Here is a 12,937-nt window from a genome sequence, read left to right as displayed (position 1 = left end):
GCTGTAACTCCACTGCCTTCAGTGGAAGTACACTGAGGATGAATTTGGCCCATGAAGTTTTTTAATTACAATTGCAGCAGTGGACAGGAAAAGCATAGTTGAAATTCTAAACATCAGGCTCCTTCCTATAGGGTATCTGAGTTAGAGGGACTGCTAGTGGCCTCATTTCCTCAGTCTCCTGCCCATTCCAAAGTCAACAAAGGTGTAGGAAGCATAGTGGGGATTGTGAGCGAAACACTGTTCCCCCCACGTCACTGTTTCTCCCTTGGTTTGCCCCATCCATGCTTGTGTGTTGAAATCCCTTTAATGGTGTCATGTGCCCCCTCCCTCCCTCATGCATGCTACCTGTGAAGTACTACCTCCATTCACACAGCTGTTTGTATGAGAAACTTGTCCTGACATAGAGCACTCCTTTGTGAAATCTGTGAAGGGTGGCCTGTTTTTTCAGCCCAATTTATGTCTCCCTCTTCAAGAGAAGCTGGGAAATGGTGGGACCTCCACAGCCTAAAGTAACTTTTTTTCTCTGCCTGCTCACTACACCGCAGAGGGAAAGTTGGACCTATCCTGCCCGCTGAAACTTTCTCCCCTTTCCTCACAAGTTTCTCTTTCTCTCGCCCCACCTCTGAAGAGAAGAGGCCTCATAGTGAAGTCATCTTCCTGTCCCATGAAACAGAAGAAGAAAGTAGATAGGTGGTCTTTTCTCCCAAGTTACTACAGCAGGGATCGGGAGAGAAGAGACTGATGGAGACTTTTTCTTTTTGGTGCTGCCAGAAATATTCATGGTTTCCATTATAAGAAATGCTTTTTGACTACAAGTCTGTAAATTGGATTGAGCAGAACGCAAGTAATGTTAAAATATACTTCACATGAATTAAGACAATACTGAACTTCCATTTTATGTTGGACATTTTAGTTTAGACACATTACAGTTTTTGAGTAGGTGGAAGAGAATGAGCAAAGGCATGCTCATTGCCAGTGTGTGACTGGTTCTAGCTAAAAGCACTACCCTAGGTCTTATTTGGCTAATCTGTTGTCAGAGCAAAGACAACAGTAACTGAACATGAGCTCTCAATATGATGCTGTGTCCAAAAGACATAGTGTGATCCTGGGATGCATAAATGAGAATCTCAAGTAGTAGTAGAGAGGGTTTTTTTACCTCTGTATTTGGCAATGGTGTGACCACAGCTGGAATAGTGTGTTTAGTTCTGGTGCACACAGTTCAATAAGGATGTTCATAAATTGGAGAAGGTTCAGAGAAGAGCTACAGGAATGATTAAAGGAATAGAAAATATTCCTTATAATGATAGACTCAAAGAGCTGAATCTGTTTATCTTAACAAAGAGAAGGTGACTTGATTTCAGTCTGTAAGTCTCTACGTGGGGAACAAATATTTAATAATGGGTGCTTTAATCTAGCAGAGAAAGGTATAACAATCCAATGGCTGGAAGTTGAAGCTAGACAAATTCAGACTGGAAATAAGGTGTAAATTTTTGACAGAGGGTAAATTACCCATTGGAACAATTTACTAAGGATTCTTCATGACTGGCCATTTTAAAATCAAGATTGGATGGATACCTAGCACACTCATGGGATTACTTTGAAGAAGTTCTATGGCATGTGTTACACAGGAGGTCAGACTAGATGATCACAATGATCCTTGTTAGCCTGAGAATCTATGACTCTCTGAATAAGATTGATTGATTGACAGCTGTATCTTTCAGTTATCTTTTTCCTTCATACCCTTTTGTCTGTCTCTTTTAGTAGTAGCCAAGTGTTAGCAGTGTGTGGGTTAATTTTATTTTAATCTGTACCTCTTTAATGTACTGTATGTATTTGGGATAGGCTAGGTCAAGGAGGTTTTATTGATCCTTTCATTATCTCAGAGTTCTCGGATTTGTTTTAATTGCCTTCATTTAGTCTAATTTAGATATTATTTCAGGTAAAATTAGAATCACAATTTAGTTGCAAAAGAAAGTATAAAATTGGCCTGTGTTCTAGGCTAACTGGCTCTTAATTAATTAATTGCATTTTTAAAAAAGAATAATTCTTAATGTCAAGTATTAATTACGTTTTCCACTAATATATAAGGGCAAGTTAAAATAAGTGTTTCATTTCACTACTGATAAATTAATATTTGCTAACTGCTGTGTTATGTGTGTAAGACTGACACCAAGATGGTAGATCCACAATAAAAAACAACTTCTGTTCTAAGATATTCTTTTGGATGATCAAATGTTAACCATAGAGAAATTTCTGACTTCTGGTTGATAGGGTCATGCATATATAATTGGTTCATATGTTCCCTTGCTACAACAATATAATATACCACCGGGGTCGGGATTGATTTAAGTCACCAATTTAAATCATGATTTAAATCAGCAAGCAGGAAACCATTATTTAAATAATCCATTTAATCTTGTTTTACATTTGTATTTTTTAAATTATTTTCCTAAAGAAAGGTTCATTCTCACTAGTCTCACTTATAATCACTAACACATACCCTTTACACTAAATTTGATAATCCTTTTTGCTAACCATGAGGATATACACGTGTATTTAAGCAGTTCTTTGGATTAACATACATTTATTCAGATTCTTATTTTTATGATTGTATATTAAGTTAGAAAATGAATGACACTTTTATTTACTAGGTAATTAATATTTATCCATATTTGTGTCAAGCTGCACTTGAATGGAAATTGAATTTCAATTAAAATGCACAAAACCAGCATTTTATAAATTTTTATTAATTAAATAAAATAACGTTAAATGTGCTGGATACATAAAGAAAAAAAGGTAGTTTTCTCAAAACATGTTCTGCATTTAAAATTGATTTTATTAAACTAAGTATTATTTGTAATAAGTATATTGAACTCATACTTTTGCTATACACCATGTCCTTCAAGGCTTTAGAACTAAAAGATCTCATTCTCTTGCACTTCATTTTTATTCATATATTGGTAGAGGAAAACAAGCTTGCTTTCTTTTTCAACTCCCAATCAGTTTCTCGACTTGGAATGAACTAGTCATTGAACTGAACTAGTTGAATGAACTGAAATGAAGAAACTGTTTTTTCTGTAACTGCAGAAGAGGCTACTGATGTCAAAAGTTGGTTTTTAGTACTTCAGCAAACTCTAAGCCCAGGTGCTTAGCCTGTGACTTCATTTCACTGGTTTGACTTTCTTTAAAACTTTGGCAACAAATGTACTGCTTGAATATTATTTTTTAACTTAATTTAAATTATTTTAATACATTATAGTAAGTTTAGGCCTTAATATATGTTGTCATGATTTCAAATTTAATTTTAAAGTTTTTTAAATTGATTTTTATCCACTCTACATACTACTGTGCTGTCTAATTAAGAATCCTAATTATGAATGGCTTGCTTTATACAGTTAATGTTTGAAGTTGACTTATGTAATAGTTCTATATATTCTAAATTTTTTAGAAAATTTCTCTCATATCACAAGCCTTAATACTATTTTATAGAAAATGGACACTAGACTAGATTTAGCCTATTAATAATCTACAGGGAAAGGTGCAAATTACTTTGTTATATAGACGCCTCATCTAATTGCATACAAGGGTGGGGGGGAGGGTTTAAATTACTAATAAAACAACAGTCTACATGCATATCAATCTTAGCTAAGGCCCAGGTAGGCCTACTTTATCCCAAACAGCTCCACCCCAGATGACTGGGTTTCAGTCTGCTTCACAGTAGGATCTGAGTTTTTAACCACCCCATAGTTCTTTTTTAGTTTCCTACCTGGCTTCTCTCTTCCTATGGATACAGTTGTATTTAGCTGGGATTAAGGTAAAACTTCAAAATGAATGGTTTCAGAGTAACAGCCGTGTTAGTCTGTATTTGCAAAAAGAAAAGGAGTACTTGTGGCACCTTAGAGACTAACCAATTTATTTGAGCATGAGCTTTCATGAGCTCACGAAAGCTCATGCTCAAATAAATTGGTTAGTCTCTAAGGTGCCACAAGTACTCCTTTTCTTTTTTCAAAATGAATGACACCTGCATTGTCCCTTAAGTATCTGTAAATGGTACTACTGGATGCTGAGGTGTGCTTTCCTGCATAGTAAGCTCCGCTCCTGCTGGAAATAACCCTTTGTAATCCTATAGCAGACAAAACTTATAAATGTTTATAAAATATTACAAGTGTTTGTATGTCCATCACACCAAGTGTATATATGGTGGATGGTATATAGGACAGAGGGATACTTCCACAGTACCAGATGCACTCCACCTTATAGCTGTAACTTTCCACAGTTCTCTACCTCATAGCAAGTGCTGCAGCCTGCCAGTAGGCCTGCCCTGCCTCTCTCATGTCTCTTTAGGAACACTTTCTTGCTCTCCTCTTCTTTCCAAAGGTAGCAGGCCTGCTAACTGAAGCACCCACCGAGTGGAGGAAATGATGCTTATTCAGTAATAATGGCGTAATCCTGACTAGTGCCTAACTGTGTTTGTAGTCATCTTCCTGCTCCTTGTCATGTCTACTGCCCGTGGCTTAGTCTTTATATTCCTGCCAAGGAGGTCCTGCTAGTCATACGTTTTCCCTCTCCCCTCCTTCCCAGTCACTCTATGTCTAACGCACAGACACCATGGGCACTTATGCACCACACAGCTCCTGGATCTGCTTTATCTCCTTCTCCTGGCAAAGGTTTTCCTGTGCCATGGTATCCTGATGTACCTCAATGATGTCTTCTCCATGGACAGTTTGTCCTTAGTCCCTGGATTCTTCCCTCCGTAGCCCCTTTCACTGACTTCTTTAAGCTGTTATCCTCAGTTTCTCTCATCCAAATAGAAGGGCAAAAAGTCCTGAGGAAAAGGATAGGCCAAGTCCTCCTCCATTTCAGAGGATGGTGAAATACTCTGCTTCCATTGCGGAACATAATATAAATGCACAAAGTCATACACTGACCTGAAGAGAAACCTACCTATATGACCAGGAAGGCGAGTAGATGCATTGCCCAAACTGGTTGCCCAAGTTATTAAAGACCCTGAAACTCAAGAGAGCCCCAGGCTTATTCATTGAATAGGAATCTGAAATCCACCATTTAAGAGGGATTATGTTGTTTTAGCTGCAGCTCTGTGACAGGCCATGTCCTATGTTGTAACCACTAAAGGCCTTGGGCAAACTGCGTATATCAAATCTTAGGAGGCTGAGAAAGTATAAAAAGTAGTTAAGGGTCTTTGTTCTTCCAATATGATGCGTCAAATTGCATTCCATTCCATGCTGTACTTCATCATTGCTAAATGTGGATCTGTGAGCATCAGAACATCTAAATCTCACTTGGTACAGGCCAGGACTATCATTCTAAAGCTGTTTAGAGAGATCCTGTATATCATAAAAGAATGTCTGGACCTCAGCAAACTTTGGCTCTCCCTAGATAAAGTGGTTAATTCTGGTCCTCCTTTCAGAAGCCAAAGAGTAAGCAGGGGCCTAGCATTTTGGCCCCAGAAAAGTAGCTACATCAGTTATTCTGGGCATTTATACCATGCTTGTCACAATGGTAGCTAAACTTAACAATGAAAGCTTGCCTGTTTAAACCTCCCTCCCATCCTTTGGGGTGAGTGGATGACTTATTTAAATCAGTATCCTGCCCTTCAATGTTTTGTTAAGTTTTTGGGAGCATCTTTGGGGTATTGTGAGGTCTTCCCAGCCTTATAACAGAGACATGGGCACCGCACCAAAACCATTTTAGAGAAATGCCTCTTTGACCACATTCATGAATGGGACATCCAGTGACTTGACTGGTGAACTGTGTATACATGGGACTACCAACATCTAGGTAAGAAACCAAATAGTTCTCTTTTCAATTTATCAGAACTGAACATGTATCACTACTTTCTTTTAGAAGATGATCTAATGCAAACATGGCCATTGGATGCTCAAATTTATCTTGAAGACATGTCCTGGAATAAGGGTATGAATGTTTCACTTTTTTATATGGGGAGAGGAGGAATGGGATAGCTAATAGACTTGGCTAGAGTCATCCTGGCTGCTTCCTCAGGGCAGGTCTACACTACCACTTAAGTTGATCTAACTTACATAGCTCAGGTTGAAAAAGCCCCCCCTTGCCCCGAGCAATGCAAGTTTCATGCTGCCCACACTGGGGCTATGTCAGCAGGAAACACTCTCCCACCAACATAGCTTATATTTTTTGCCAAGGTGGAGTAATTATGCCGACAGGAGAGCATTCTCCCGGCAGCATAGCGCGTCTCCACCAGATGCGCTACAGTGGCGCAATAGCATTGGTGCATCTGCACCAATGTAACACTGAAGTGTAGACTTGCCCTCAATCTTTGAGCCTCTCTCAGCTTTTTAATGGGCCTTGACTGTGATGACTGGAAATGTTTGCTAAGTTTTCTATATCTCATTTGACATGGTGTTGTTCTGATTTATCTAAACTTCTGTATGTTGCTTGGCTTTCCCTTTGAAATTTGCTTCCTCCCCCTTCTTTTTTTGTTTTTGTTTTCTTTGCTGGTGTTTTGACTTTATTTAATTTTTGCTGGTCTATTCTTCATCATTGTCCACTATTTTTACTTTTTCTCATCAGTCTCATCCTCTCTCATCTTTATAAGTTAAAATACCCTTCCTCAATGCTGCTAGATATAGATTTGGAATTGCCACTTGGCTTTCCATGGTAGTCAATATTTTTGCTCTCTTTTTGCTGTTTTCAGTGCTTGCTTCCTTCCTCAGAGGAGCAAGTGGGATTGAATCTTTTGCTGTGACTGTTCTCAAACATAAGATTTCCATTTTGTCAATGCTTCAGCTTTCTACTTCATTATAATTTGGGGTTTTTATCATTTGACATATTTTATTTTTAAAAATCATGGAAACTGTAACTTGCCTTCTCCCCTTTCCTCTGCTTTATGCTTCCCCTCTCTCCTCCAACTAGACACAGGGAGCGCCACATAGTCAATGAAACACTAGCCTTTTATGTTACAGATATAGCTATCTGAGGATGAAATATTGTTGCAGGAACTGTTGTATTCAGCCTCTACCTTTCTTAACAGTGATAAGAGGTCCTTCATAAACTCTGCAAACTTATAACTTCCATCATCAGTTCAACAGTAAGATTGCATATCTCAGTCTTAAACAGGAACTTTGCCTTTGGCTTCAAACAGTTTATTTGTGCTCAAGCACTAAGTTTTTAAATTGTTTGTTTCAACAGATGAACATTATTATACACGCTCATGCCGATGTGGTGGGAAGTATACTGTCTCCAGAAATGAAGCTGAAGAGGTTTCCTTGGTTTGCTGTGACACATGTTCATTAGTTATAGAGATCCTTCGATGAAATAACAGTTGTCCCACTTGCACGTGTTGGTTTCATCCAGCTGAATATTCAGTGGAGAGAATCGGTTCGTAAATGCGTCAGGGAAAAGGTGTGCATTACAAGTGCTAGCACCCTATCACAGCTGAAAAGGAGGGCTTAAATCTATTTTCAAGTTTTAACCAGAAGATCTTAAAGTTACAAACAAAAGAGCTATAAGTGCTTCAGTTAATCAAACTAGACACATTTCTGTACTTAATAGAATGTGAACTGTCCTGTGAAAATGGTGCTTGTTCTGCCTGTTTTCATTGATTTGAAAACTGTCCTTTTCCTGCCCTATAAATGAGTGCTTTCATAATTTTTAATTAATTTATTTACATTCCATTTGTGGAAGTAGCACTGAGCTTTCTGGTCTAGCTGACACTCCTTTCTCCCTAAGATTATATCAGTTGTAGCTGGGGGACTACCTTCAGAATACCTAAGTCTCACATTACCAGCAAAGATGACAAAAGTTACCTTATAAACACTTAACATGAGAAGTATTTTTCTGAAAACAAAACTGTGACACTGTGATTTGAAGAGAATGGAGATCAGCCTAATATGTTAAAATGAGGGAAGGTAATATTCCTAGGAAGCAGCTGCTGTACAAAACAATGGTCCTGTGCCTTTTAAAAAAAATGATAAAAGCTTTTTAAGCAGTCTTACGTTATGTATATACAACTGAATCGAGGGGCTTATACGCACAAAGTTGTTACCTCTTTCCTACATGTCATGTGTTAGTAGACTCCAGTAGTTAAGTAATAGTTTAATGATGTCTCCCACATATTAAGGACTGCATTTCTGCAAATGTGCCGTTTAAAGTGTTGCTAATACACAGAGTGGTTCTGCCACCTCAAGAATTTGCATGGTGAGTTGTGTCCAAGAAACAGGTTTGCAATCATTGCTTTGTCTAAGTCATTCAGACTTTTAATTTAACTACATTTGTAATATTATGAATGGAAACTTGGGACTAGGTCCACAATAGGATTTAGGCACCAAGTCAATAATTTAGATCCTCAAGGCCCCTGCTCAGCTGCTGCCTAATCCTGCATGTGGCTAAAATCTTTAGGTGCCTAAGTTGCTAGTGGTGAAATCCCCAACGTGCCTATATTTCTGTGAGTGGACAAGTACAAAACCACTTAAGTCCTGACACCACTGAGTTGCTCAGGATCTGATCTGGTAGGTATTCTCAGAGGCTGCCTAAGAGCGTACCTACTGGATTGGACCACACATAAACCAGGGTGGGGATAGCATTCTCCCAATACCCAGTAACCCAGTGGTTGAACACTCACCTGGGTTGTGAGTGACCTGGGTTCAGGTCCCCACTGTGCCTGGTCTGGAGCAAGGACTTGAACCCAGGTCTACCCCATCCTAGATGAATACCCCAATCACCAAGTTATAGGGTATTGTGGAGTGAGTCTCTCCTGTTGTTGCTGTTCTGCTTAAATAGTCATTAGTACAGGGACTGGAATCTGGGTCTCACAGGTGAAATCCTAACCACTGAGCTATAGAGTCACTCTCTTTCTCTGGCCCAGTTAATAATGGCCACCATCACCACCTAATTTTTTTGTGAGAAAGGGCTGACCTGGCTTAAGTGTCTAACTCTATGAGTTTATGGCTGTGAATCCCTTGTGAAGATGGGTGCCCAGCTACCCTTGAAGGGCAGGGCAACTCATGCTGTGTATGTTCTGTGGAATGTTACTGAAAAATGACTGGAGTGGCAAAAAAAAAGTTAACCTGTCAGCACTATGGCTACTGCCACGCGAGCATGGGGTGCCTGAGGACAAAGTATCTAATAGAGAAACAGTACCATGGTACATTTAGCTATGTGAAGTAGACTGATTTTCAACAGAATCTGTGTATGACAGGGTTGCATTATGTGATGTTCTAATAGACGATCTGATAGAGGACAATATAGGAGGTGTGAAACTTAGATTCATTTTTTGAGGATCTCAAGTGCATGGATGATATTGCCTTACCTGGAGAGGCTATTGACCAACTACAGCTAATGCTGGAAGAACTGCAAAAAACTGCAGAATCTATGGGACTTCAGATTAATGATTATAAAACCAAAGCCATGCATGCCTCCTGTAAAATGGAAACAAATGACCTGCCAATGCTCCAAGTAGATAGCAATGACATTGAATAGATGAATAGTTTTATCCATTTGGGTAGTCAGTTGACAGCAGGAAGTGCTGTATCCAAAAGTTGTCATGTTAGACTGGTTTTGCATTAATGGCATTTCACTATCTTCAGAGCCCTCTATTTGGGCAGCAGGATATGTGTGTCATAACTAAGAGTTCAATGCAGTAGTGATGACAGCTCTGTTGTATGGACAAGAAACATGGCCATTAAAAACAACTGAGAAGAGAATACTAGACAGTTTTTAGTGTCAAAAGTTACAGCATATTCTTAAAATCCTTTAGTTTGATTTTTGCCACAAACTAGATGATCCTGGCAAGTTGCAACAGTTGAGAACAAGTTGACTGCACTGGTGGGGTTATGTCCAATGTAAAGAAGGAGGTACACTTTTACAGAAGTTTATAGAGCTCAGGTTGAAGAAAGCAGGGCATGAAGCTAACCATGAATGAGGTTGGAAGATACTATTTTGAGAGATTTAAGAAGCCTAAATCCTCCCATCCTGACTCTTGCTGAAGGAAGACGACTTGCAAGGGACCATTCAAGATGAAAGTCCACTCTACGTGCCACCATAGCTACATCATAGCCACGTGAATCTGCTGCTGCTTATGCCCCACCACTCTCCTTAGTATTTTGTTCTGCTTAGCTTGGGTAGCCCCCGACTCAGCTTGCTGCCTTCTGTTAATCCCACTCTTAGGTGCTTAACTCTCCCCATGCATTGTACAGGGAGATTGGGAGCCTAAGATTAGGTATTGTGATGCTGAGCCGAAATCCCCTGTGAGGATCTAGCTGTTAGAATATAAGACCTGGTCTACACTGAGCGGGGGGAATCGATTTAAATTACGCAGCTTCACGTAGCTGAATTTGACAGATCTACTTACCCTGGTGTCTTCACTGTGGTAAGTCGACTGCTGACACTCCCCCGTCGACTTCACCTCTCGCTCCGGTGGAGTACCGGAGTCGGGAGAGCACTCGGCCATCAATTTATCCCGTCTAGAGTAGACGCGATAAATTGAACCCACTGGATCGATGGCTGCCCGTCGATCTAGCTGATAATGTAGACAAGCCCTAAGACACTTTCTTGTGCATAAAGGGACTCACCATGAATAGTTTAAGAAAGACAAATAACTTATTCTGTAATTACAACAGTATTTAATTTCCATAACTGACTTCAGGATATGTTTTTTTCTAGATGTTAATAAAGAGAGACTTAAGCTCAAAGAGTTTGATATCTTAGTCACAATGTTTAATTTTTTGTAAATACAAACGCATTGTTTCATTCACTCAGTAAAAAAAGCTATTAAAGCATTGTAAGACAGTTAAGTAAACTGGCAGAATTCACTTATTAGTTCTCTTAATCATCCAAAAATCTGTGACCGTTGGGGCTAGCACGCAGAAATCCCAAATCATTCAGAGGCCATATCTGTAAAATGAAATATAGTAAAAGTTAATCATTGATTAAAACTCTAATTTCAATGCAGTACTCACCCATTTATCCAAATGGCCTGAGGGACATCAGAAAGTTTAAGGTAACTGACCGGATAAGTAGAGTGCTATTTTGTGCTTCAGTTTCACTGATGTAGAAATGTGGGGACTGAAGGGAGTAATGCTGATATTTGCTTAATACTTTGTACTTTATAAAAGAGTAAAATAACCCAACTTTACTGAGTTTATTAAAACACCAAAAATGTATTAAACTACTGTGGACAGAATTCTGAATTATTTTTTTTTAAAAACTGACTAATCACAGCCTGAGACACAGACACTGTCAGCTGCCCTTGCTGCTGAAACGGAATTAGGTCTCAGTAACTGCAAGTATCTGCTCAGAACCACTATACAAATACAAAACCATTGATTAGTGATAAGGCTAAATGAGATGTTAGTAGCGGGTGATTAACAGGGCTACATGGGCGAGATGCGTGGCTTCAGATAACTAAGACCATTCAAAAAGAATGTGGATAAATGGAATTATACTGTATTTCCATACTCCCAGTCTTGTTTTATATACTTTACACTTCTCACCTTTTAATTCTTTAGTTGAGATGAGTATACCGCAATAGGAAGATTTCCTTCTTATCAATCTTCTTTTTAATACCCTCCATATCTGACAGTCTGTATTATAGGGTAATATAGTAATAAATTTTTCCTGCTGGCTGGAGGCAGAACAAAGACTGACAGCCAGCCTGAGGCCAGGACCACCCTTCTGTGAGGAACCCAGAATGATTGCTTCCAAAGCTGAAAAATATTCCCTGAATATATTAGTATAAGTCACTTAACTTAGATATATGAACCTCATAGCACAGCCTTAGGAAATTTATAATATGGGACAGCGGAGAAAAACAACTTCAGTTCTCAGACAAATGAATCCACGCTGGTTGGGCCAGAATGTCGGACATGGAGAGTATTACAAAGAAAATTCACAGTTTTCCTTTCTTACCACATCCTACCCCCACCCTTGTGTCTGACAGTCCGTTCTGTGGGATGTGGAAAGCATACTCAACTATGGGGGTGGGGAGAAGGGGCGATTCAGATTCTCACACAGGAACTGGGGCAGCACATTTTGCAGTACCCGTCTCCTGAATGCTGCATTAAAGGAAGAAGAGACATCAGTGCTTTAATGCTTCATGAACAGGTGCACTGATGTCCACATAGCTGCCTTACAGATTTCACATTAAGCACCAGAGCTTTCTGCCCAACAAGTTGCTGAATTCCTTGGAATAAGATGTGTGGTTATCCAGTGGATTTGCTCCAGATACTCTGTAGGCTTCAGTAATATGTGCTTTGCCCCATCTTTCAGTAGAGGATTTAGAGGCCTGCCTTTTATCTGAAAAGTAATATAAGTTCTGTGGACCTACAATAAGTTTTCATGCTCTTGATTTAAAGTACTCCGCTTATATCCATTTCATGCCATTCAGTTTCATTGGGAAGCCTAGGCCTGGAGCAGAAAGAAGGCAAAGCTGGTTCTTGCGACCTGTGGAAAGGTGTTTTGGAATAAATAATGAGTCCATCCAAAGAACTGTTTTGTCCTTATGGAAAATGCATAGATGAGCCTTCATAGACAATGCTCTGAGTTCCGATATCCCTTTTCTAGCTGAGGTGACTGCTCCTAAGACCCATTTTGAGAAAGAGAAAGTAGGTCAAAACAATGTAGTGGTTCAAATGTTTGTTTTGTTAAGGCTCTAGGACAGGAAGCTATGTACCACAGGAGGACTAACGAAGGGTTGTGCTAACTAGAAATCTTAGATTCCTTACCATTCCAAACACTTGCTGTGACAGCAAGCTGTATTGGGCTTGATACCCTTAGCCCACCCATCCTTTAGTACCTCTGAGATATCCTTTACTTTGGCTGTCTTGGTATTTAATGTCTTTTGTAGCATCAGTACTGGCGTTTGGGCCAAGTGATTGCATACCTTGTTGGCAGACATTTTCTATGATGCCAGAAGAGTACACCCAACTGAGTATCCCAGACACCT

At 39.4% G+C, this 12,937-nt stretch overlaps 2 protein-coding genes across 14 annotated transcripts in view; one reads left to right on the top strand and one right to left on the bottom strand.

The window, feature by feature from the left end:
- The window catches only part of DNAJC24 (DnaJ heat shock protein family (Hsp40) member C24), a 122,157-nt gene extending 112,337 nt beyond the window's left edge, over positions 1-9,820 (top strand). For 4 of the 5 annotated variants that reach the window (XM_073347776.2, XM_073347778.2, XM_073347777.2 and 1 more), the window contains exons 4-5: positions 5,866-5,934; positions 7,186-9,820. In XM_073347776.2, coding sequence (XP_073203877.1) covers positions 5,866-5,934; positions 7,186-7,310 — 194 coding nt within the window. In that variant the 3' untranslated portion in view covers positions 7,311-9,820. The remainder of the gene's footprint in view (positions 1-5,865; positions 5,935-7,185) is intronic. The other variant, XM_073347780.2, reaches the window with a different exon arrangement.
- An 862-nt stretch (positions 9,821-10,682) lies between these two features.
- The window catches only part of IMMP1L (inner mitochondrial membrane peptidase subunit 1), a 73,757-nt gene continuing 71,502 nt past the window's right edge, over positions 10,683-12,937 (bottom strand). For 8 of the 9 annotated variants that reach the window (XR_012159369.2, XR_012159371.2, XR_012159368.1 and 5 more), the window contains 2 exons: positions 11,487-11,699; positions 10,803-10,887 (listed from right to left, as the gene is read on the bottom strand). Coding sequence is in view for 1 of the 9 variants with exons in the window: in XM_073347775.1 (XP_073203876.1) it covers positions 10,819-10,887 (69 nt within the window). In the remaining 8 variants the exon portion in view is untranslated. Of the gene's footprint in view, positions 10,888-11,486; positions 11,700-12,937 lie in introns of all 9 variants that reach the window. The other variant, XM_073347775.1, reaches the window with a different exon arrangement.

The sequence above is a fragment of the Lepidochelys kempii genome, chromosome 6 (genome assembly GCF_965140285.1).
Source record: "Lepidochelys kempii isolate rLepKem1 chromosome 6, rLepKem1.hap1, whole genome shotgun sequence".
Classification (NCBI taxonomy): domain Eukaryota; kingdom Metazoa; phylum Chordata; order Testudines; family Cheloniidae; genus Lepidochelys; species Lepidochelys kempii.
The sequence above is the reverse complement of the archived record's forward strand: the minus strand, read 5'-3'. Positions and strand labels throughout refer to the sequence as shown.